This window comes from Trichosurus vulpecula, chromosome 7 (genome assembly GCF_011100635.1).
Source record: "Trichosurus vulpecula isolate mTriVul1 chromosome 7, mTriVul1.pri, whole genome shotgun sequence".
NCBI lineage: Eukaryota > Metazoa > Chordata > Mammalia > Diprotodontia > Phalangeridae > Trichosurus > Trichosurus vulpecula.
Window position 1 is genome coordinate 121,360,338 of NC_050579.1, and position 25,765 is coordinate 121,386,102.

At 38.1% G+C, this 25,765-nt stretch overlaps 1 protein-coding gene across 1 annotated transcript in view; it reads right to left on the reverse strand.

Annotated features, from left to right (window-relative positions):
- Window positions 1–25,765, reverse strand: part of ARFGEF3 (ARFGEF family member 3) — a 202,821-nt gene that overhangs the window by 71,857 nt on the left and 105,199 nt on the right. Inside the window, 8 exon segments of the mRNA XM_036767780.1 lie at window positions 2,734–3,644; window positions 5,017–5,129; window positions 9,717–10,044; window positions 12,218–12,322; window positions 20,127–20,143; window positions 20,145–20,180; window positions 20,182–20,210; window positions 25,098–25,140. Coding sequence (XP_036623675.1) covers window positions 2,734–3,644; window positions 5,017–5,129; window positions 9,717–10,044; window positions 12,218–12,322; window positions 20,127–20,143; window positions 20,145–20,180; window positions 20,182–20,210; window positions 25,098–25,140 — 1,582 coding nt within the window.

Below are 25,765 nucleotides of genomic sequence, written 5' to 3' on the forward strand. Positions count from 1 at the left end.
ATAGGCCCTACATGTGTCATTCCTATACATAGAAGCTGGGGTAACTGCCAGATCATATTTAGTCATATGTTAGAGAGAGTTCCATCTTTTCTTAGCATTCAATTATAGCTCTCTCATTTAACAAATGTGTCCAAATCCTTTTAAAATCTACTTTTGTTCCTCCTTGAATTAATTCTTGAGGAAATGAATTCTAAATGTTTATCAGGAAAGAGCCAGTCAGGAAGATCCTTTTATTGTAGTTAAAACTGTATTAATAAGTTTCAAAAGATATCTCCTCGTCTTAGTATCTGAGGACTTTGTAAACATATAAGCAGTGTTTATTGGTTTAAGGAATTCCCAGTGAGGAAATGCCTTCTACCAATGCAGATCACCATTTGCTCTGCAACTTAAGAGTTTTAGCCAGGTGTCTGGGTACTTAGATGTTAAATGACTTGCCCAGTGTCATACAGCCAACATGTGTCAGAGGTAGGACTGGAACATTGGCCTTCCAGACTCCAAGGTAGGGTTGCTAACCACTATTCCACTTTGTCTCTAACCTTAACAACCCTGTTACATTTTTCTGCATTTTGATCCCAGTTCTCATCTTTTACTGTGCTAAGACAGCAGAATCCTAATGTTTTTAGTTTGTCTTCCTATATGCATCCCTCCTCTATCTTCTTAACATTTTTCCTCTGGACCTTCTCCAAGTCCATTAAATCCTCCTTGAGGTATGGTGATCAGAATTGCATATTTTAGTCCCAGAATGGGTATGTCAGGATTTTATTTAAGAGACGGATGATGGTTTGGTTTTTCCTTTAAAGAGTTTTATTGCTGTTCTCCCTGATCTCCTCAAGATTCTATCATATCTGGTGCCCCCTGACTCCCATGATCTCTAGTGGGAATGTAGTAAGAGTCAATACATATATATATATATGTATATATATATATATATACATATATATGTATATATATATATATATATATACATATATATATATGTATATATATATATATATATATCAGATCTGTGATTTTAATGCAGGGATTCTCACTACTAAAATAGGTCACAACCCATCTAAAACTTAGTATGATCACAGGATCATAGATTCAGAGTAGAAGGGATATTTGAGGTCAGCTAATTCAACACCTTTATTTCACAGCTAAGTAAACTGAGGCAATGAGCAACTAGGTGGCTAGAGTGCTGGGCCTGGAGTCAGGAAGAACTCAGTTTAAATCTAGAATCAGACACTTACCAACTATGTGACCCTGAGTAAGTCACTTAACCCTGTTTGCTCAATTGTAAAATGAGCTGGAAAAGAAAATGGCAAACCACTCCAGTATCCATGCCAAGAAAAATGGGATAATGAAGAGTCATATACCCCCAAAACGCCTGAACAACAACAACAACAAACTGAGGGAAAGAGGTGAAGTAACTTCTCAAAGAGTACAAAGGTAATCAATGGAAGAGCCAGGATTTGAACCCAGGTCCTCTGACTCCAAACCCAGCCCTTTCTCCACTATGCCATGCTGAATATTTAAGGTACTTGTCCATGATCACAGAATTGGTAAATGTCAAGAGAGAGGATTTGAATCTAAGTCTTCCAGGCTTCAGGTAGAAGATGGATCATCCTGCCTCTCTCTAGTGAGAGTAGAGAGTCCTTAAACCCTCTTCTGTTTTTATTTTTAAGGAAGGGTTATACTCTGTTGTTTCAGTCAAAATTTAGAGTATCAAATTTTTTTAGCCTATAAAGTTTGGATTGAGGAGTACAGATGCATCTCCTAGGCAATATCTGGCATACAGAAAGACTCTTGAGCAGCTATAACATTACTACAAGACAATGAAAACTCAATTCAGTGGAAAGCAGAATTCATCATAAGGTAGGTCTGCCTTGGAGTCCATTCAAGGGAATTGAGCTACTGAAATGGAAAAGTCCTTGAATATAATTGGATTTCAATTTTATAACTGACCCATGGATTGGACCCATAGGTCAACATTATAAAAAGGTCCCAATATATTATGAAACACTGATTGTAGAATTCTATTTTGGGAGTAGATCTCTACCCAGTACCCACCACTCTAGAATTGTTGTTCAGCCGTTTCAGTTGTGTCTGACTCTTTGTGATCCCATCTGGGGTTTTCTTGGCAAAGATACTGGAGTGATTTGCCATTTCCTTCTCTAGCTCGTTTTACAGATGAGGAAATTGAGGTGAACAAGTTAAGTGACATGCCCAGGGTCACATGAAGCCGGATTTGAACTTGGGTCTTCCTGACTCTAAGCCTGGTGCTCTATCCACTGCACCACCTAACTGCCCTTCTAGAACTCTACTGAACCACTGTCTATGGAACCCTTTACAACAACTCAGTGGCAGAATGGTTTAGAATGCTTTATTTGGAGTCAGGGGACCTGGGTTTGAATCTTGATTATGGCACTTTTCTAGCTGGGTAATCCAGGACAAATTACTTAACTTTTCTGAATTTCAGTTTCCTCATATACATATATATACACACATATATATATATACACTTGTACACATATATTTATATGTATAATGATGACCCCATTAAGGAAAGTAATAAGAGGGTAGAAGGTTTCAATTTATAATCCTGTAATCCCTTCCTCTAAAAAAAACAAAAGAAATGGAAGAATCCCAGAGAATTACTGGAGTGTGCTTGTGTCCTTCAAATTGTATATTCAGTTGTAATTGCTCCCCTAAGGCTAGGTGCCCTATGTGGCAGTAGAATCATTTGCAAACCTGAACAGAAGGTTGAGGAGAAGTTCTGGAGGGCAGAGTCCACCTCTTCCACAGTGGGGAGGGCAAGGAGCCGAGGAAGGAGGTTCTCCAAGGTTTGCACGAACAACCTGGCGCTATGTTGCTCTGCCTCCTGGCTCTTCAGCAGTTTTAAGGAGAGGGCAGCTGTCCTCAAAGATCTGTGGCCCAGGCAGTCCCTCGGAGTCTGCTCTTCATCAGCTAGAGAACAATTATCAGACCCAATGTCTGAGACATCAGACCTCCCAGAGTCTTTTTCTGCTGCCATGGAGTACTGATCACAGGAATCAAATTCAGTCCTAGAAAGGTCTTGGTCATCTACACTGAAATTACTCTCACTATATCTGGATCCGTATGACCTCGTCCTGCAATCAACGGACAGGAAATTAGTTATGTCAGGGTAAACAACAGTGTGGCTTCTCTGAACAACATCTGGTTGGTCTATCGCTTCTGATTCTCGCTCTTTCCTTAGAATTTCCTTACTCTCTTGTACGGCTGGCGACTTTAAACAACTCTTTGGGTTTTCGGGGTTCTCCTCAGGCGTGGTCTGCCCCATTTCACCCTCCAAAGTGGTCTGACCTGTATCCGTGGTAACACTAATACTAATGTCAGGGCTCTTCTCGTTCCCTGATTCCCATGGGGTGTGTTCTGAGGACAGGACTCGCCTTTGCCACCGAAAGTCAGCTTCATTGATCTCCATGGATTCACGGCTCGATTCAGCCCCGTCTTTCAACTCATCGATGCGCCGGAGAAGGAGCTGCACCTGTTCCTCACTCAAACCTTTGCCCTGGCTAAGTTCGTCTAATGCTCCAAGTAGGGTGCAGACACAGGATACCGAGGCAAAGCAGGCTTCGATGCCACCTTTTATACAAGCTTCTGTCATTCCATCCATAATGCTGCACCATTATGGTGGTGGTTGTTGTTTAAGAGAGAAAAAGAAAACAATACCATCTCAAGGACAGAAAAAGTAAGTTAAAGGGAAAATGCATCGGCAAGCTGGTAAGTGATATAATATTCACAGCAAGGGACGATGCTCATATACATGAGCTCTCTTTACTTCAAAGATCTGTCATTTCATTAGGGTGGCTATTTTCCCCAACCTTCCCCTACAAAGCTTACAGCCCCTCCCATGATGAAATAAATGGTCCCTTTGAATTGCTGTTGCCAAAAAATTCACCAACCTGGTGACAAGCTTCTCAAAAGTTAGGCTAGGTCTTTGACAAATATGCAATCTAGCACCTAGCCCATACATACATACATACATACATACATACATTCTCACATACTCATACACACATGTTAAATTATATTTAACCATCTATTATATAGACAGATATATTATAATATATTATATGTGCTATAATATATTATATATGATATATATTACATATAACGTATGTTACAATATATTTTGTCAAATAATATATCATATATATTATAGGATATATGTATCATATATTTTATAATATGATATATTATTCTAGTTTTCTATATAGCACAGTAATACATGTCACAATTATAAATATATAATACACATTCATGTTTTTATATTTATATTATTTTATATATTTATATAATATATAAAACACAAATACGTGAATATATATTATTACATATTATTTCACACGTATGTATTATTTCTTTGGGAGTCAGGGATGGACTTCAATTTCACTGGCCTAGGAAGGAAGCTTCTAGTGAGAAATTTCTCTCTACCAGTGCAATTCAGCAACTGTTCTGTAATTTATAGTCTTAGCTTGTTGTCTGAGGGCACTGAGAGGTTGTGACTCACTATAAGGTCACACAGCCAGTTTATGTCAGGGGACACTTGAACTAGGGCTTCCTAACTCTATGGTTAATACTCTATACTCACTAGGCCTCACAGGCTTTCTCTAAATCATAAGGGTAAGAATAGAAATTGAAGCTATGCTATTACTGGAACAGTGAACTCCACAGTGAAGAGCCTCTCTCTACCAATATAGGCCATCACTTTTTTCTGTAACTTAGGGCTCTAGTGGGTTGCCCAGAACACTGAGATGTTAAGCACTTTGCCCAGTGTCACACCACCAATATGTATCAGAGATGGGACTTGAGCCCATGTCTTTCATGGCTCCAAAGCTAGCTATCTCTCCACCATACCACATTGTACACATGCGCGCGCGCGCACACACACACACACACACACACGTACACAGAGAGGCTGAGTAGGTTCTTCTAACCATAATTCTTCAATAAATAGTACAGAAATAGAAGAGGAAAGCGCATACATACAGTCTGAGAAGATCTAGATGTGACTTTCTTTTTGAAACTGATCTTTTCCTGGATTCAGGTTCAGTGGAGCTGGGCCCTGCCAGATCACAGAGCCTCTGGGGGCTACCGAGTATCTTTAAAAAAAAAAAGGAAAAATGCCTTAGGTTTGCTTTTTTTCTTTTTTTAAGAAAAGGTATTACACACTCAGAAAAAGCTGTACAAACATAAACTCAAATAAACAGGAAACCTTTCTTTGGCATCAATAAGCCAGGAGCTACTTAACTGCAAATCATGAACCCTAAACAAAACAGGGCCTAACATTTTTCTTGACCTGCATCCTAACATCCAATACTTCTGGCTGAACTTGAGTAGAAAGGAAAATCTCTAGGGTGTTATTTGTCTTAGGGTACCAACATTCTTTGTTTTATTACGGCATAAAGTAGTTTTGTTTTGTTTTTAAATTATAATTTGGTGCTAAATGATCCTGAAGAGAAGAATGGCTATTGGCAAGTCTCTGGGCTGAAAATCTGATCACCATGTTCATTTACTTTTAAGTCAATAGAAGCACATAGCAAGAAGAGTGCAAAGAGGAGATACACATGAGAATATATAAAAAAATAGATAACAATTGGCAGAGCACGAGTGAACCAAAATAAAAGCATCAGATTTCTTGGATTATGGTACAGGATGTTATAGTCATGGTTCAGGGGACAGGGTTGGTGGTGCCAGGCGACACAAATTATAATAAAGGGAAAAGAGATTCCCCTCTAATTTAGAACCGTGGGAGAGAAAAAAAAAAGGCATTGAAATTAGGTTTTCTACCAAGTGTTGGTTGTGTACTTTTTAGGTAGAGGGAAAACAAGGAACAGCAACCCAAGATAAATGAATGAGGTCCCCAACCCCTTTGATTCACTTGCACATAGGGATTATGGAACCCTTCCCCGCAAGGAACCAGAAAGACTGCATGGAAACACGGAAATAACACACTTTGTGTTCAGATAATAAAATGCTAAACAAACATCCTGGACAGAAGCAGGTTTATGTGCTTAAGCTCTGAATCTTTGAATATCTAGGTTACCAACCTTTAGGAGTTGCTGGGTTTTTTGGGGTTTTTTTTGTTTGTTTTAATGAAATTGGGGCATTTATGTAAATACATTGCAGATTCAGATGGTGGATTTTGTCGGGGGAAGGGAGGAAGGATTCAGCATTTCCAGAAGAGACAATCCAGGGGCTGGGCATCCTAAACCCAGCTCTGTCCCTACATTGCTGTATGACCTTGAGCAATCTGTCACTTGATCTTTGGAAAATGGAGTCTCCTGACAAATGTCCTGACAAATGGAGAATATTAGAAGTCAGCTATTTAAAATAAGATTAGAGATGCAATATGGCATAATGTGGCACAAAGTTCTGGACTTGGTTTAGATGCTGTCCGGTGTCTACTTGCTGTGTGACCACAAGCAAGTCTTAATTATAGAGGAGTTATGGTCTACAAGTCTGCAGAGAATTCACACATGGACAAGAATCACAGATCATTGACTTATTATTATTGGCAACTAGGTAGTGCAGTGGATAGAGCACTGGGCCTGGAGTCAGGAATGTAGACAGTCGTAGACTGAGTTCAAATCCAACCTTAGTCTGTCTCAATTTCTTTATCTGTAAAATGGAGATAATAGGAGCATGTATCTCACAGGGTTGTTGTGAGGATCACATGTGGTAATATTTGTAATTCACTTAGCATGGTGCCTAGTACATAGTAGGTACTTAATAAATGGGCAACAGTCAGGACAGAGGTTATAGTAAGGTTAGAACCAGTTAGAGATTACATGCGTGGAGAGAAGGGGACAGGAGAGAGAAATGTGGTCGAGGTTCTGGGCAGGACACCGATAAGATGGAAAGCATCCAGATGAGGGCAACCACAATAGTGAGGGCCTTGGCATCCTACGGAGGGTCAGTTGAAAGAATTGAGGTGGTTAAGCCTGGAGAAGAGAAGACTTGAGAGCATACAACAGCTGTGGTGATGTGTAGAGGGATTAATTTGGTTCTGCTTGACCTCAGAGGGTGGAATGAGAAAGCGTGAGCAGAAATTGCAGAGAGGCATGCTTAGTTTCAATGTAAAGAAAATTTCCCAGCAAAAGTGAAACAACCTATCTCGGGAAGTAGTGGGATCGCCATCCATCAGGGTTCAATTTGGCCATGAAAAATTTTTTAGGCTACTTTGCAATAGGTTCACAGTTATTCAATGTGATTAATGAATGGAATGCTCTAATCAACAGAAATTCATCATGAATGTATTATTATTTTTTAATTTGAACATAATAAAATATACTTACATCTAAACTATATGTACTATTTTTTGTCTCTTCTTTCTCATGGTTCCTCCCATTAGTTCCAATTCTTCTTTACAATGTGACTAATGTGAAAATATATTTAATATGAATCTATATGTAGAGCCTATATCAGATTGCATGCCATCTTGGGGTGGGGGCAGGGGAGAGAGACAATTTGGAACTCAAAATCTTATGGATGTGAATGTTGAAAACTAAAAATAAATAAATAAGTTTAAAAGAAAACTGTGTGGAATGTAATTTTTAGGTAATGATTATCAAATGAAAATGATTGAGAACAAGGATTCTCAATCTGAGGTCCATTAAATATTTTTCAAAAATATTTTGATCATTGTATTTCAATATAATAAGTTTCCTTTGAAATCCTGTGTGTTTCATTTTATGCATTTAATAACATGAGAAAGGGTACATAGACTTCACCAGACTGCAAAAAGGATTCATGATACAAAAATGGTTTTCCAAAAAAGGCTAGATTACCCTATATTGGATATGCTGTAATTGTCTTGCAGGTTGTCTTGTTTGGGGATAAGCTGGGTTAAATAGCCTCCAGGGACTCTTCCAACCCTGAAATACTATGATTCTGTAATTATAACCAAGTGCTAAATTGTGTGGAACAGACTAAGTGCAATAGTAATTGAAAGAGGCAGATCACTGGCGGTTAGAATAATCAAAAGGGACTTTATAGAAGAGGTAAAACTTAATCTGGAGCTTGAATAAGAGATAATATTTAGAGAAACAGGAAGTGATGGGAAGAACATTTTGTGCTGGAGGAAGGACCTGAAGGTAAAAGCAGGAAGGAGTACAGCCCATGGGGGAAAAGGTTGTGAGAGGAAAGATGGAGAAGAGACCAATTAGAGCAGAGTAGAAGGTTCATGTTGGCGAACAGTGATGGATGGTTAGGGAGGCTTGGGATGCAGGAAGAGAAATAGATTTGATTTGGTAGGAAAAGAGGAAGCAGTATAATTCTTGAGCAAGGCAAAGACTAACGAATATGTTTTACTAATTTTAGTCTGGTAGGAGTTTGAATGTTAGTTTGGAGAGGAGAATGCCTGGAGATTAAGGCGCCAGAGAATGATAAGGGCCTTCTAGCTCATCTATGTGCTGGTTCTTCTTTCTAAATACAAAAATGTCTGGGTTGTTGCCTTTTGGATATTTGAGAGGGAGAGAGAGGCTCTCATTTCATTTTAGAAACAGACATCTATGAGGCCCCCTCCTTTGACACCAGCTGTCAAATGAAGGGCAGCCTTTATTGTCTCAAAATGGCCCCGGCTTCAGGGAAGAGGCATTAGAAGTGACAGGGTAGATTAATTATTGTGATCAGAATAAAAGAGATTGATAAGATTATATTTTGGGGAATGTAGAAAGTGAGCTTGAAATTATTACTCAAATAATGTGGGAAAGAAAAAAAAGCAGACCCAGAAGAACAGAATATGTACTTATTATACCACATAAGAGAAAAAGCAAAAAAAAAAAAAAATGAAGAGGCAAGGAATACTGGATGGAGACTTTGAAGGAATAACTGAAAAGCTATGATATTTTGTGCATTGACATTTATTTAAATGTAAATGGTTGCAAAGAATGTTTAATTTTCTTATGTTTTTTTTTTGTAGAACTTGCCTTTTTTATCAATACAGAGCTTAGTAAAGAAATGCTCTCTATTAATAAAGATCAGCAACTGTTCCGCAACACAGAGCCTTGGAAAATTGTCTGGGGCCTTCCGAGGTTAAGTGACTTGCCCACGGTCACTATGTATAAGAAATAAGGCTTGAACTCAGGTTTTCCTGTCTCCGAGACAGGATCTCTTTGCACTATGCCATGCTACCGCATGAGTTTGTAATAAATTATTTTGAAAAACACATAATTGTGGGCCATGGGTTGTAGGATCGTGGGATGATAAATATAGAACTGGAAAGAACCTCAGAGGCCATCTGGTTCAACACATTCATTTCACAGATGAGAAAACAGAAGCACAGGGAGGTAAAGTGATTTGTCCAAAATCACACAAGAAGTAAGTGTCAAAAGCAGGCTTTGAATCTGGGTGTTCTGACTTCAGAGCCAGTATTTGGAATTAAATTCATGAATATCAACTAAGGCAACTCAATAAATGGTGGATCAAGGAGGTTACAATCAAGTATACTATTAATGAAGGTCTGATGGTCATGGAATTGTAAGTCATCAAAGCTCAACATTATATAAAATCCACCAAATGAGCACAGGATGGATAATTCTGTTGCTGGGTGCTATGTGGTGGATAGGAATGAAGCTTACAGCCTGCTTTATTCCATCAGTAGACTGATCAACAAATATTTCCTGAGTATTTACGATGGACCAATAAATCAGGCAAATATGGAAAGTCATACTTGAGTCCTTTCCTACCTCTTTCATGATTTTGATGGCTTCCACTCGATGCTGGGGTGGCGGATAGAGCAACACCCGATGATAAAGGGACTGCAGCACGGGCTTCATGGATTCCACTGACCCCACCAAGCGGATGAGCTCAGCTGCAATGTAGTAAATGGTGCGGGCCACAGGCCCACTGAGAGCTGGTGCCGTGGAAGAACACCCAGATCCTCGGCCATGATCAGAAACCCCGGAGGAAGAGGAATCAGATTCAACGCTGATGTTGTTGCTGTGAGCAGAGGTTATGGTTTTATCATGAATAGGATTTCCCAGGATCACTACAAGAGCTGGACACAGGTGCTTCCTAGGGATGGAGGGGAAAAGAAACATGGGAGATGGAAATTTTAGATGGTGTTATGTTTCCAGTGTAAACATTAAATGTCATTGGCAGAACCAAGAAAGCAATTTAGTTGTAGACAGGGTTAGTCCTCAGGAATACAGTTATTAATATCAAATCTCACTCTACACATTTACTATGTCAGCCTTTCAGAGATTCAGTTGGAGACTACTATTCTGGCAAAGTTCTGAAGGCAGAATTATGTGGTGCAGTCAAAAGAATTCTGGGATTTAGAGTCATAGGAGATAGGTTCAAATCCCAGTTCTTTTGTTTACTGTCTGATCTTGGGGAAGTAGCTTCTCCTCTTTGAGCCTCACTGTCCTCATCTTTAAAAGAACAGGGTTGGGCCAGATGGCCTCTGAAAGTACTTTCAGCTCTAAATCTATGACCCTATGACCTCAGGGCTCAAATGGCACATGTCACATAAGCAAGGGCCTCATGGCCTTAAGATGACAGCGTTCTTCAGTATTACTGAAACATTTCCTCCTCTCTCAAGCTGGATGTTAATAAAATATCGACAGAAGTAATAAAGCATCATCCTTACTAGAACAATCGTCACAAAAAACTTTAATGGTTTAGTTATAGACATTCATTTCATTTTAATCATAATACAATTTGTTCTTTTCACTCAAGAAATGAATTTTAGATTTTTCAGTGACAAATACCATTATCCTTTCTTTTCTATAGATGAACAGCTTCCTGTAGCAATTGGATGGCTCCCTGAGGTCCCTGCCAACTCTAATACTCTGTGATTATGATTTTGACTAAATGATTCTCATCAAGGATGAAACAGGAAGGCAGGATCAGGCAACTCCAATTTCTCTGCACTATAGACATGAGTCAGTGGTGCCTGGGTGCAACACTATCCTACATTTGTATAGCATTCTCATAGCTTAGAAAAATCTGGTTTGTCATTTATATACACGTATGATGTATAAGTATCATTCTGACTATATATGTATATATGTGTGTATATATACACACAAATATATGAGAAAAAGAGGGAGAGAGAGAAGGAGGGAGAGAGAAAGGGAAGGAGCAAAAGAGAAAAGTGAGAGAGGAGAGAAAAAAAAGAAAGAGAGGAGAGAAAGGGGGAGAAGAGAGACGGGGGAGAGGAGAGAGGGAGGGAGGAAGGGAATGGAGAGAGAGAGGGAGAGAGAGAGGGAGAGAAAGAGGGAGAGAGAGAGGGAGAGAGAGAGATTATATTCAAGTCAGAATGTCATGGTTCTTTGATTTTGTAGGTATGGGAACTCCATCTACCTAGTAGATTGAAACCCATCCATAATTTATCATAGAAGCCTTAGAGAATTGCCTGAGCCTCCAAGGGATTTAAGTGACTTGACTATGGGGTGCTGTGGAAAGAATACTGAACTTGGAATGCAGAACTTGGAGTCACTGACTTCAAATCTCAGCTCTGCCACTTATCTCTCTGTGTGACCTGAAGCAAGTTTAGGTCATAATTACCTTATCTGTAAAATGAGGGGCCTGATTAAATGACCTGTAAGGCCCTTCTAGCTTTAAACAGACTATGATTAAACTCATGACACTATGCTGCCTTTCTTGGATATTTTTGGAAACAGAGATAGCTCTGTCAGAAAAGAGCAGAGCAACCAGCAAGTAACTTTGGAGCTGATGTTACTGGCTAGGAAGCTTTAGATTTTGGCAAAAAAGAGCCTCTATCCTGGCTTCCTGAAGAATAATAAAAAAAAGATTATAGCTGTATCACAGACACCTGAGGAAAAAAAAATCTATCCAACTAGAGCTCTCTTTCTCTGTTTTTTCTCTCTCTCCTCTTTTGCTTTTTCTCTTTTACTCCCTCCCTCTCTCTTTCTCCTCTCTTTTTTTCTCATTCTCTCCTCACTCTCACTTTCTTTCTCCCTCCCTCCCCCTCTCTCTCACTTTCTCTAACTCCTCTCTCCCTTTCCCTCCCCCTCTCTCTTTCTCCCTTCCTCTATTTCTCTCTCCTCTTTCTCACTCTTTCTCTCCCTTTCTCTCTCTACCTCCTCACTTTCTCTGCCTCCTCTCTTTCTCTCCTTCCTTCCCCCTTCTCCCTTCATTCTTCCTTCCCTCTCTCCCTTCCCTCTCTGTTCTTCTCCCAGTATCCTTTTATTTGTGGACAGCACCGAAAACAAATGCTCACCAAATGAGGTCAGTGAAACCTTTGTGGTCGTGCATGGTTGTAGAGCAACTGTTGAGCATGGACAGAATGCACTCCAGGTAAAGAAGTTGCAGCTGTTGATTTTCACTAGAGAAAGAATGGGAAAAAAATTCTCAATAGCCTGAGAATGAAAGTTAGCAAAGATAGTCTGTATCTCGCACTAAAAATTTACAGCTTTGCATTTGGTTCTATTTCCCATTTGCCTGGAAAAAGGAAGAGATTTCTAACAGCATAACTCCCTTTATGTTAGCTTATTTTGTAGGTCATTCAGTAACTGAACCAAAGGAAAACAACCAACATCAATAGTGTGACCATGTAAATGAACAAAGGAGAATTACAGATGACTACATTTCTACTAGTGAAAACACAAACATGTTATATGTATTGGGAGCATATATAAATAGAAAGGTAAAGAAAGGGATTACTTTAGTAGATCTATTATTCCTGGAGATGATGGGGACTACCTCCCCTGATGGCAATGATGACTACAACGCAACACATTGTTATCAATTCTTGTTCATGTTAGGACACATTTTTGTCCGTGTCTGAACATGTTTTTGTCTATGACTTCCCATAACTAATCAAGAGAAAATCCATCCAATGCACTGTATGGTTATTTTGCTATTTCATGGGTACCAACAGAGCACAGAATATTTGAGCTGTCCACTTGTTATCTCTACCCCTTATTGATTAGGATAAATTTAACATGCAATGTGTAAAGACAAGGAAGAGTTGCAATTGGCCTTTCAAGATTATTTTAAATTCTGTTTCTTCCTTGCTCCAACTAACCTCCAGTTACTAATAATTAGCAAAAGGATACCTTAGTGGCCTTAGCAATTAAGAAAAGTAAGTAAAAAGCTTAGCAGTGAAAATTCTATGTAAACTTCTAAGAACTAGCCTAAAGGAGCATTTATGTATGTAGTCTTAGGAGGACAACTCATTCGTTGCTCTCATAAACATTTATGCCATGTTTAAGGAATTGTGTCACAACCTAGAAGAGATTAAAAGACAAATAAGATGATCCTTTCTTTGATACAGCTGAGAATGCAAATTTAAGAAGGGAGATAATCATAATACATAATAAAATGTAAATTCATAAGACAGGCAAGAACAAAAAAGCTAAGAGATTTCAGAGAAAGAAAATTTTACTTTCATCTAGAGGGATCAGGAAAGACTTAATTCAGGAGGTGACAACTAAGCTAGGTCTTGAAGGTGGAATGGAGATGGACAGGTTGACATAATGAGAAGTAAATTGTAAAAAGAAAGGACTGGTATTGGCAAAGACATGGAGGTAGGGAAAGGATAAACAAGTTCATGTGAGTAATTTGGTGTGTCTGGAAAACAGAGAATGTGGAAAGGAATAGTGTGAACTAAGGCTAGGAAGGTAGGTTGTATAAAATGCAGAATGTACATGAGTTCACATATTTCACTCACTCATCAAAAAGCATTCATTATATTCTTACTACATGCAAAATACTGAGTATACAAAGAAAGGCAAAAATAGTCCCTGCCCTCAAGGAGCCCATATACTGAAGGAAACACAACATGGGAGCAAATAGGAACATAGAGGATACATGCAGAGTAGATGGAAGGGAACTTTAGGAAGTTGGGTGGCAGGGGAGGGGAAAATGTATAAGGAGATGACTGAAGTGAGTCTTGAAGGAAGCCAAGAATTCTATGAGGTGGACCAGAAAAGGCAGAGCATTCAAGACACAGTTGGGGATGGGGAAGGGCCAACCAGTGTAGAGCACTTCAAGTGCAAGGAACAAGTAGGTCTAGATTATAGGGTTCTTGGAGAAGAGAAAAGTATGAGAAGACTAGAAAGAAGGGAAGGGACCAGGTTGTGAAGAGATTTAAATGCCATGCCAAACAGAGGTCTCTATATTTATCCTGGAGGTAATAGGGAGCCACTAGAGTTTACTTAGTTGGGGCTGGGGGTGTGTGCATGTAGAAGAAAAACTCACTTTGGAAGTTGTGTGAAAGATGGACTGGAGAGAGAGAGAGACAGAGAGAGAGAGAGAGAGAGAGAGAGAGAGAGAGAGAGAGAGAGAGAGCGAGAGAGAGAGAGAGAGAGAGAGAGAGAATTGAGGCAGGGAGACCAATTATAGGCTATTGCAATAGTCTGGGAGAGAGGTGGTGAGGACAGGAACTAGTGTCATGACTGAGTAAAGAGTAGGGGACATATATTTTATTGTGGACTCTGGGAGATAAACAAAACATACAGGATCATCAAACAATCAGCATCAAGCCAACTTTAAAGCAACTTTTGGCAGAATACTTTGGTTGGTATCATGCTATTACATATTCTGGAAGCTCACTATTGGACAGCCACCATTAAGGAATCTGATTAATATACACTATTCAAAACCTGAAACTGTTAGAAAAAAAAGAAAAATTGTAAAGTGCTGTTATGATACCCTGAAAAGCAAGCCCCTTTCTTTCCAACCCTATTGTCCTAGAAATGACAAGACTAAAGACAACCCCAGTCCTCGAGGAATGTCCCCCTCTTGGCATAGTCCACAATGGCTCCAGAATCTAGAGGCTCTTGAAATATCACTACACTTTCAATAGGGGTTTCTTTCTCTCCATATCAGCAAAAGCAAGCCACTGTTGAAAGTGTAGTTTTTAGATCCCTTGAAACATTGGCAGGCAGGAAATATTACCAAGGTAACCACGGTATTATAGTCTCCTTGGAGACTCATCGTGGCAGCTTTTCAGGGGACTGTGGCAACCTAGAAAATGGGGAGCTCAGTGCCCTGAATGTGTCATGTCATTAAAGGTGCTATTTAAAAATCAGTGCTTTCCACCTACACTGGTCACCCAGTTTTACATTATGCATGTACTCACACTCGAATAATTTTCCCTTTTACCAGCTCTCAGGACTGAGCCCAGAATGAATAAAAAAGGGATCCTAGCAACCATCTATCTCACTGGAAAAGCCCTGGGGGGCAAGCTGCCTTCATAGAAGGGTCATGAGTCACTTTATCCTTTGTTTGAGAATTTCATGGTTTGTAGACTTCTTCATTGAAGCTGCAGCTGCTGGAGTTGATGAAGTCATTGCATGAAGAGTCCTAGAGAATGGTTTAAATCCCCAAAATTGTTTTTTTTAGGTCTTCCTAACCCTCTTGGCCTCATCTCCCTTCTCTAAGCTTTAGTATAGGCTGACTCCCAATGTCAGTCAGTCAACCAATAAGCATTTAGTAAGTATTTCCTATGTGTCAGGCACTGTGCTAGATGTTGGGGATACAAAGAAAGGCAAAAACCAGTCCCTGCCCTCAAGGGGTTTACATTATAATGGAGGACACAATAACTAAATAACTAGGGACGTGCAAGACATATAAAAAATGGAAGGTAATCTGAGAGAGGGCACTAGCAGCTAGCGGGGCAGGGGAAAAACCTCTTAGAGAAAGTGAGACTTAAGCTGAGTGTTTAATAACAACAACAACAATTTATTCACTGAATTTTCAGATCACATCTTCCTTCTCTATAAAATGAAGGGGGTTGGAATAGGAGATCTCTAAGATCATGGACTTGAACTGAGTCGTGAAGGAAGGTAGAGAAACCAAGAAGCATGTATCCAGAGGGATAAAGATGACAGCCAGTGAACAGGTACAAAGTCATTCATACATTCATCAAGAAACATTTATTAAGTGCTTACTATGGTGCCAGGCACTATGGAAAGAAAAAGAGGCAAAAAGACAGTCCCTGCCCTCAAGTAACTTATACTCTAATGGAAGTCACAAAGATCAGAGAAGGTTCCTGCTAAGGAACTCTAAGTAGGTCCATATCACTGGATCATAGAGTGTAGAGAGTAATAAAGTGTAAGAAGACTGGAAAGCTCAAAAGTGAGTAAATTCCAGAGACTTTATAGTTGATTCAAAAGGTAATAGGGAGCCATTGAAGTTAGTAATCAGGACTGCTATGGGGAGAGGCAAGTAGACCAGTAGACCAATGATTAGAAAACTTTTTCAATGGACTAGATAAGATAAGTGCCTGTATTAGGGCAGTGTCTGTGTGACTGGGAAAGAGGAAACATATATGAGAGATGTGAAGACAGAAACTGAAAGATTTAACAATGGACAGCATATATGGGCTGAGTGAACATGAGGAGTCAGGGATGGCATTGAAGTTCCTAGGCTAAATGACTGGGAAGATGGTGATGTTCTTGACAGTGAGTCATAGGAAAGTCAAAAGAAGAGAGGATTTGAAGATAATAAGTTCTGTTTGGGACATGTTGAAGTTGATTGCCTCAAGATATCAGCTTGAGATAGATGTTCCAAAAGGCAGTTACTGATATGAGATTGGAATTTTGGAGAGGGAATAGAGTAGCTGTATAAACCTGAGGATCATCTGTTTAAGGATGATAACTGCACCCTTGGGAGCTGATAAAATCACCAAGTGAGATAGTATAGGGGGAGAAGATAAGAATGACCAGAATAGACCTCTGGGATCATCCATAGCTATTGGACAAGTTATAGAAAAAGAATGAGCAAAGAAGACTGGAAAGATGTGGTTTTGTGCATAGAAGGAGATCCTGATTAGGGCAGTGTCATGAAAATCCAGAGGGGAAAGAATATCCAAGCAGAAAATGTGATCCACAGTGTCAAAGGCTCCAGAGAGAAAAGAAGGAAATAAGCATTTATTAAGCACGTACTAAGTGCTAGGCACTATGTTAAGCGCTTTACAAATATTATCTCACTTGATCTTCACAACAACCCTGGAAGGAAGGTGCTATTATTATCCCCATTTTATAGTTGAAGAAACCGAGGCAGATCAAGACTTGCTCAGGATCACAAAGCTAATGCATGTCTGAGGTCATATTTGAACTCAGGTCTTTTTGTCACTAGAGGCTTATGTGTAGCATATGTGGCTTCCTCTAGTAGTTTAGTCACAAAGGATAGAAGACAAATAGGATGATAGCTAATGGGGATGAATTGATCAAGTGAAAGCTTTAAGGATGGAAGAGTTATAACCTGTTTTTTTGAAAGTAGGGAAGAAACTAGGAAATAGGACTGAAAAGAAAGTGGACAAAATATGGCAGTGGGGAGATCAATTTGCTGGGGAAGTCAGGAGGAATGGGAGCAGGAGTGCATTCATGTAAAGGGGGTTGGGCTGGGCAAGGAGAAGGGTCACCTCTTCCTCTGAGATTGGAGGGAAGGAGGAAATAATGGCAGAAAATGTCTGGAATCCACTCTCTCCTCATGTCCACCTCTTAGAATGCTTAAGCACGCCTTCTATATGAAGCCGTCTCTGATCTTCCCTAGGTGTGAGTGCTCTCCTTCCAAAATTAACTGTCTTTATTTTGTTGATATTATATGTGACTTGTTGACTCCTCCAATAGAAAATAAGCTCTTTCAGGGTGGAATATTTTATCTTTGTTTCTGTATCCCCAAAGCTCAATGCAAAGCCTAGCCCAAGCCCATAGTAGGTCCTTAATAAATGTTTATTGATTCAGTGATTAATCTTCCATAGATCTCATTTCAAATTAAGTAACGAGAGCTGGAAAACCATAGATGAGCTAAGAAATTATAACAGACACTCCAATAAAACCAAAGCTCTGGCTTACAGACTTACAAGCCTGCGTAGGGTAAATTTGTCTGACAAGCTGTATTTGAAAAGAAATCTTTCTAAGACTCCATAAAATCTTCCTAAAATGTTATACTTCTCCCTGGAGCTAAATAAAGAATTAATTTGACTTAACTAAGAGAGAAATCTGATTAATAATGTACCTTCAAGGCTCATAAGGTAGGTAGGCTCAGTCCTATACCTGAGCACAGTAATATAAGGGAATTGTACTCACTAAATATTATTAAAACCTCTATGTCTTAGGCAGAATGGGCTTTAGAAAGCCTTAATCTATCAAGAGGGGTGCTGAGAAAGAAAATCAATTTTGCAATGATTTCTCCCCCACTAAATCTCATTGTCAAATCATTGGGTTAGATATCTTAGCAATCTTGATACTTTTAAAAACCGAGCAATACAATGCATACAATTTAAACACAAAAGAATTATTCCTGCCTCTACATAACAACAACAAACAACAACAAAGATGAAATATCTCTCGGGTAACCAAGAATCAGAAGAGGTATTTATACACCTAGGATTAACTATAGGTATAAAACCGCATTCTTAAAGGCACTTCAAGATAAATTACATAAATAACTCAGTTCTCCTGAGTCATTACATGACAAGATTGTGAAGCAGCAACTGCAAAGAATCAGAGAAACATTTGCATTTTTAATTCAAACACAAATTTTTACTAATTTTAATTTCTTCTGGTCCGTGTTTCTGCACTTCCCAAGACAATGAGAGAAAATAGAATTTCTTGCTCATTAATTTGATCATTAATGAGGGTAAACTCTCATTTTATGAGGAAGCTCTGGCTTGGTTGATATTTTGGTTGGTAGCTGGTCACCATGAGCCATCATTACTATATCTACACGTAGAGCAATTTCTGATGATTTAGAAAGCCCTCCAGGAGCTTTGTACTTAAAGTAAAAACTGTGCTCAGTCAGTCATCAATCTACAGGGCACAGGACAGTTTAGACATGTGGCACATTCTCAATAAATATGGAATTGAATTTTTGTAAGCACAAAATTCCAGTTGTAGGGACTTCTTGGTTAGCAGAATGTTGGATAACTAAAAGATTTGCTATTTATCAAATCTGGCACAAGTTTCTCATCCTTCCTCTGAAATTTCAATGTTTTGAACCCACACCAACTAAAAAGACAATTCTAGTGACAAAACGTCACATGAAAAAATCAATTAAAATAGAGACTTGTTAGTATTTACATCTTTGAGAAAGGAGTATATGTGTGTGATTGCACTTGTGTGTGCATCTGGTAAAGATGTCTGCCTATAACTAGAAAATCATTATATAATGAGTTCCTTTAAGAGGGAAACTGGCTACCTAAAATTTAAATATCATGACCACATACCTTATTGACACAAAATATGTATTAACTGAACTAGAAGAAAGTATAAGGTAATAATCACAAAATTTTTTTATATTTTTATGATTATTACCTATACTCACTGCCCTAAGAAAATATCAGAACACAGATTGATGTAAAGATCAATCACTTGACTCCAGAGTACTGAAGATGAGTTGGGTCTTCCTTCCCTCAGTAGAGAAATGGTAGCTAAGACAAAGAATGAGGCAATATGTTGTCAGACAGAGTCACTGTGTCTATGTGTTTTAGTTAATGATGCTTTTTTTTTTAAAAGAGGTTTCTGTGGGTGGGAAATTCTTGGGAAAACGACTATAAGTGTTTGTGAAAAATAGAAGTATCAATAAAATGCCTTTAAAGTCCTCTTTTTTTTTTCAAGAGAAGGTTATGGTGGAATCTTTTTTGCAAGCTGAATGATAATGGTGTCTGGGTACTTTGGACACCTCACTCTGGAAGAAACTCCAAATAAATATACATATATTATTCATACATATTACAATATTATATATAATAAAATAGAATAATGAGCTATATTATGTATTATTCATGTATATATATTATATAAGTATATAGATATAGATATATAAAGGTTGGTATCAGGAAGACTTGAGTTTGAATCCTGCTCCAGACACTTAACAGCTATGTAACCCTAAGCTAGTTTCTTAACCTCTCTCAGTCTCAGTTGAATAATTTGTAAAATGGGTGATTATAATAGCACCTCTCTCCACATTCACAAAATATTATCACGAGGATCAAATGGGATTTTTCTAGTAAAGCAGCAAGTACTTTTATAATGCTGCTATTTTTTATATACATTGTATATATGTATTATTTTGTAAACTACAAATAGATAGAAAGACAGTCTTACAGTTCCAGCTGTAGACAGAAATGGTAGAAATCGGTGATTGATGCCCAAAGGAATGGGCATTTGTAGCACTACTTTATCGCAGCTTGTAGCCTTCTCACACAGAACGGAGAGGAGCAGAAGGACGGACAGCATCACAGAGGGTTTCTAAAGTTGAACCTTCAAAACAGAAAAGATTAAAGAGAAAAGTGGCATAATAGGCCCCACGGTATCTGCAGGATCACCCCATAATGTTTAATACTTTATACCTTCTGGAGCTCCCACGATTGGACATGTCTACAGCCCACCAGAGGAAAAACAGCAGTAACAAGAAGAAATTCCACAGGGAAAGGTAAAAACTTGAGAGACAACAATTTCTTGATGGAACAAGAATAAGTTAAGAGAAGAGCATGGATAGACTTGCACAAAATAATGGAGAACAAAATGAGCAGAAACCAAGAGAATGGTATACAGTAATAGCAATATGTTTGTAATAGACTAGAGTGAATAAGTAATTTTGACTATTATAAATACCCAAATTAAATACAAAGTGCATCCAGAGAAAGAGCTGATAAATAGAAATATGTACAGAATGATTTTGTTTGTGTGTGTGTGTGTGTGTGTGTGTGTGTGTATTTGTGTCTAATGGTAGCTATCTCAAGGGCAGGGGAGGAAAGGTAGGAAAAAAAAGAAGAAAAAAAATAAATGTACCTAATAACTTTATTATGTATTTAAAAGGAATAGCAAGTTGTATATAACAGATTTGCAGTTTCCTGTGCAATCATCATTTTTTATTATACTGTTATGGAAATACTTGTTTTATTCTATAAATTAAAAACTTTAAATGATATAAGAAAGAATAAGCTCAGAGGATTTATTTTTAATATGTCATGAATTGTTTTCTGTTCTAAATAAATATTGTTGTCTTTGCTGTTTTTCAGTCATTTCTTCATGACCCTGTGGACACCAATATGGTGCACACCAGTACTATCCGTGGGGTTTTCTTGACAAAGATGTTGAAGTGGTTTGCCATTTCCTTCTTCAGTGGAGTAAGGTAAACAGAGGTTAAAGTGACTTGCTCAGGATCACACACTAGTAAGTGTCTGAGGCCTGATTTAAACTCAGGTCTTCCTGACTCCAGGCCCAGCACTCTATCCACTGAGCCTCCTAGCTGCCTAAAAAACATATATTATTATTAACATAATGTATATGAGATATTATGCATATCTCATATATATGTATATGTATGTATATATATATATATATATATATACACGTTATTACTAATCTATGCCAGAAGTAGGAAGTTGAGAACCAGATAAAAGCTAATCCTTCCTTGGAGGTACAAGGGAACTCGGAAAAGCTCATTTTAGACTAGGGATAATACCATTCTAAAAATAATAATAATTAGCATTTATAAAGCTCTAAAGTCTGCAAAATATAGTATATATTATCTAATTCATCACTGTAACAACCCTGTGAGGTAGGTAATCATCTCCGTTTACAGATGAAGAAACTGAGGCTGAGAAAGGTTAGATGAATTGCCTAGGGTTGCTCTGCTAACAAGTGTCTGGACAGGATTTGAATTCACATATTTCTGACCCCAAGTCCATTATTCTATCCATTATAGGACTTGCCTAAAGGAAATAATACAGTGTCTTTCTGTATTATCAGGGAGAAAAGAAGTTTAGAAATAAATTAAATGCTAAGTGGAGGCATACAGACTTAAACATATAGGTTGACTTTGTATTTACTCTAGATACATATAAATTACCTGCTGATCAACACTTCAGTAGTTCTGTGATCTTAAAGATGTGGGTATTCATCAGTGCAGGTAGCAACCTATCCATGCTTTCTTATCCTGTATAATTTTGTCCTGTTCATCTATAGAGTCTGCTTGATGTAGGAGAGGACTTCCCCTAAATCTTCTACATTTCATTATCCCCAGTAGGCTTGAAGTCTGTTCACTTGTTATCCCTTCCTCTTACCATATTACTAGACTTCTTTCTTAACTGATCAAATGTGGCATCAATAATATCCCTTAGATTACTTCCTGTGTGCAATGTACTATAGGAAATAGTACTGCAACCTGTTGGTCTTTGGGTCACCTGTTTCTGTGATTCTTCTGGTATTGTGGCATTTCAAGATCTACAAGACATAGCAGGACTGGGGGAACTTTTGTGTTAAAATAGTCTTTTAGGTACCCATCAATTGGAGAAGGGTTAAAAGAACTGTGGTACATTAATGTAATGGAATTACAATGTACTAGAATTTGTGAAGATGAAGAATTCCGAAAAGCATAGGAAGACTTATATGAACTGATACAGAATGAGGCAAACAGAACAAGGAAAGCAACATGAAAAATTCCTACCACAATGCAAACAGAAAGAGTAACAATATCAATCAAATGATTCTGAATATTTTATGATGTAATTATCGGACTTGATCATGGAAAAGAGATGAGAAAATGAACCTCCCTCCCTTCTTTGCAGAGTTGGGAGACTATGAGTGTGGAGCTATTGGACTTAATTGATATTGTTAGTTTGTCTAAAATGCTTCCCCCCTCCCTTTCTTGTTCAATCTTTGCTACAAGGGATGGTGTGCTAGGTTGGGAAAGGGAAAATAATGTATTCAGAAGCAAAGATGATGTAAAAACAAAAGATACCAATTTAAAAATGAAACGGATTTTTGAACCAGGGAGATTGACTGCTAAAAAGCATTACACAATTTCCCAAATGGAATCCAACTTGATATTTTCCTCTTCTTATACAATTCTGGGGTCCAGCTCAATGTTCATCTGCAGTGCTTATCCCAGGTATATGCTAATATACATTTGTCAATGAACTGGTCAACCAAAGACATGTCATAGTCTAGACAATGACACAGTCGGACATGTGTCTGGTTGATGCCATATGGATTGTTGCATTGTTGCCCATTGGTATCTTTTTATGTCTACAGAGGCATTTTATAATAGCTTTTATTGTCCTTAAGGTTACGACCTGAAAGTTCTATTGTCAGTGATTTACTACAGCCAAGGGTAGCAGAGACAGGGGCAAGAGCCACATTTCCAAGACAGCAGGCACATGTTGAGCATTGGGGCACCAAGAAATCTGATGCTTTGCCACCAAATTTGTATAAGGAGCTAGGTTTATCTTTAATATATTAGCTTCAGGAGAAGATATTTTTCCATATGGTTTAGTTGCTGAAGCACTAAAACAAGTTGGAATATCCATCCAAGGGAGACAACTTTTACGACACACTTTTTATTTTTTTAAAACAATGTAATCATCATTTTAGGCTTATGTGCTTTTATATGCTTAATACCTTAATAGCTTTTGACTATTGATAGTAAATGGTATATCATTCATTAAAATATTTTGTGAGTGCCTACAACGTGCAAGACATCATACTAGATCCTGTCTCTAAAGACAAAATTAAATTAAACTGCTGGGAATCCCATTTTTCTTATTGGTTTCCAAGTCACACTGTTCTAGAGGGAAGATGCTCTGGGGTAGTGACATGGGCAAAAGGGAAGAGAGGAAAATATCGAAAATTAACATTGTTATAATGGAGTTAATATTACTTTTTTTAAAAAAAAAAGCTATAAAAGGCAAATGAAACGACTCTAAAAAATGCAATAGTGTGAATTGTCAGATTCTTAGGTTACTGAAAATGGTACCAATGGCCAAGAATGGTGGGAAGGATGCAGGAAGCTGGAAACCAGAGAAAGATGCATACAAAGATAAAAAAGGAAACCCTGGGATTAAGCTATGAAGTAAAGAATACATACTTTCCTTTGAAAGCTCTAGCATTTGGCTTGATTTGTCCCCATAGTATTACTGCTCTAGTCACTGCCATATCAAGTCCCAGGGAATAATTACTCCCATAGTGAGCTTCTCTAGTTATTCCATTCAGAGCAGAGCCTCCCAAAGTTAAAGTATAAAGAGGAGATGAAGAGCTACCAGCAGGAGCTGATAGTGATGAATAATGCAGAGAATATTAGGAAGTGGCCTTTTTGGAGGGTGCATCTAGACCTATGATTTCATTGGTATAGGGAACTATCTGTAAGGAAACTTCCTTTACTCCTGAAGATAAGCCATAGTTCTGTAACTCAGTCTTAAGGGGTACCTTAAGGATGTGAATAGCAGGGTATGACTGGAGTAATTTACCTAATAATTCAGAACTTAGTGATAGCCCCCCAGTTCCTATGAATGGCCCAAATTAAATTAGTTTAATTTAAGTAATCAAGGTTCTCCTCATCCTCCAAGTGGTTTATTCTGTATTACGCCTTCCAGTTTGCTTACTTCATTAAAAGGGCCTTATACTCCCCTTGTGCTGTTTCCTGAGATCTCTGAGCCACTCTGTTTCTCCCTTGTCTCTCCTTCGACCCAGCACCACCTCTTATTTCTTGCCCTTTCCTTGTATTGACTTCCTACCCACTCACCCCTCCTTAATTAACTGTTATACTATAGAAGAGAAATAGATATTTAAATATTTGTTTGAATTATTAAACCTCCGTATTCATTTATTTTAAACTTATACAATTGGATATTTTAAAATCTCTGGTCTAATAGAACTGTACTGGTCAGGGTCATATATAATTTTGACATGTCTCAATTTAGCAATTAATAAGTATGATGACATGATGAAGAAAGTAAATTAGAAATGGCACAAAGAAAAGAAAGTGAGTAATCTATATTTGCATATAATTTAAATAACAGTAGTACTAGGTAAGATAAGGGACCTAAGCAAGAGCTCAACTGATACAACAAAATAATTATTATAATAATGATAATAACATTATATGGTGCTTGCAAAGCACTTACTTTCACAACAGCTCTGGGAAGTAGGTACTATTATTACCTATATTCTACAGATGAGGAAACTGAGGCAGAGAAGTTAAGTGAGTTACCTAGGGTCAGACAGTAAGTGTTGGAATCAGAATTTGAACTTAGGTATGTCCAGATTCCAGGTCCAATGGTCTATCCATTGGGATACCTAGCCGCCTCAAATAAAATATGTGCCACATAAGCCCCAATAACAATCACAAAAAATCAAATTAAATACCTTGTTTCCTCAAATCTGGAGGGATATCTGGATTTTCAATAATCTAGTGAAGGAAGAGGAAATCACAATTAAGACATACAATTAAAGAAGTAACGGCTCTAAAAAACCAAGAATGAAGGTAGCAACCAAGACATAATTTAAGATCTTTCATTGGCTAGCCTACATATTTTTCCAACTCTAAATGGCCACATCTTTTCTGTTTTCAAGGAAGCTTATGAAAAAGAACAAGGAGGACTGTAGCACCAGTATAAATTTCCTAGAGTACTCACCTAAAGGACCACTAACCTTATGACATTTCATGGTTGGTTCATGGCTATATTGTTATACCCATCAAGCCAAGAACATTGATTTAACTTACGAATTGGGCACTTAGTTTTAGGTGAAAGCCAATTCTTTTTCAAGGCTACTGACACCAGTCTCTCACCTAGCATACCTTTAGTCACAAATGGGACCAATAAGAGTATTATCATAAATTTATACTCACCATTCTAAAGCCAAAGACCATTTTCTTTTGAAAGGTGGTCAGTCATACTATCTCTTTTGTCTCAAGGACAGAATATTAAATTTTAATAACTAAATAAACAAGCCAGCCATTCTCATATGGTTTTATATACTCAACATAGCATGATAATAATATATTTGGCTTTATGGTAACATAAAACATTAAT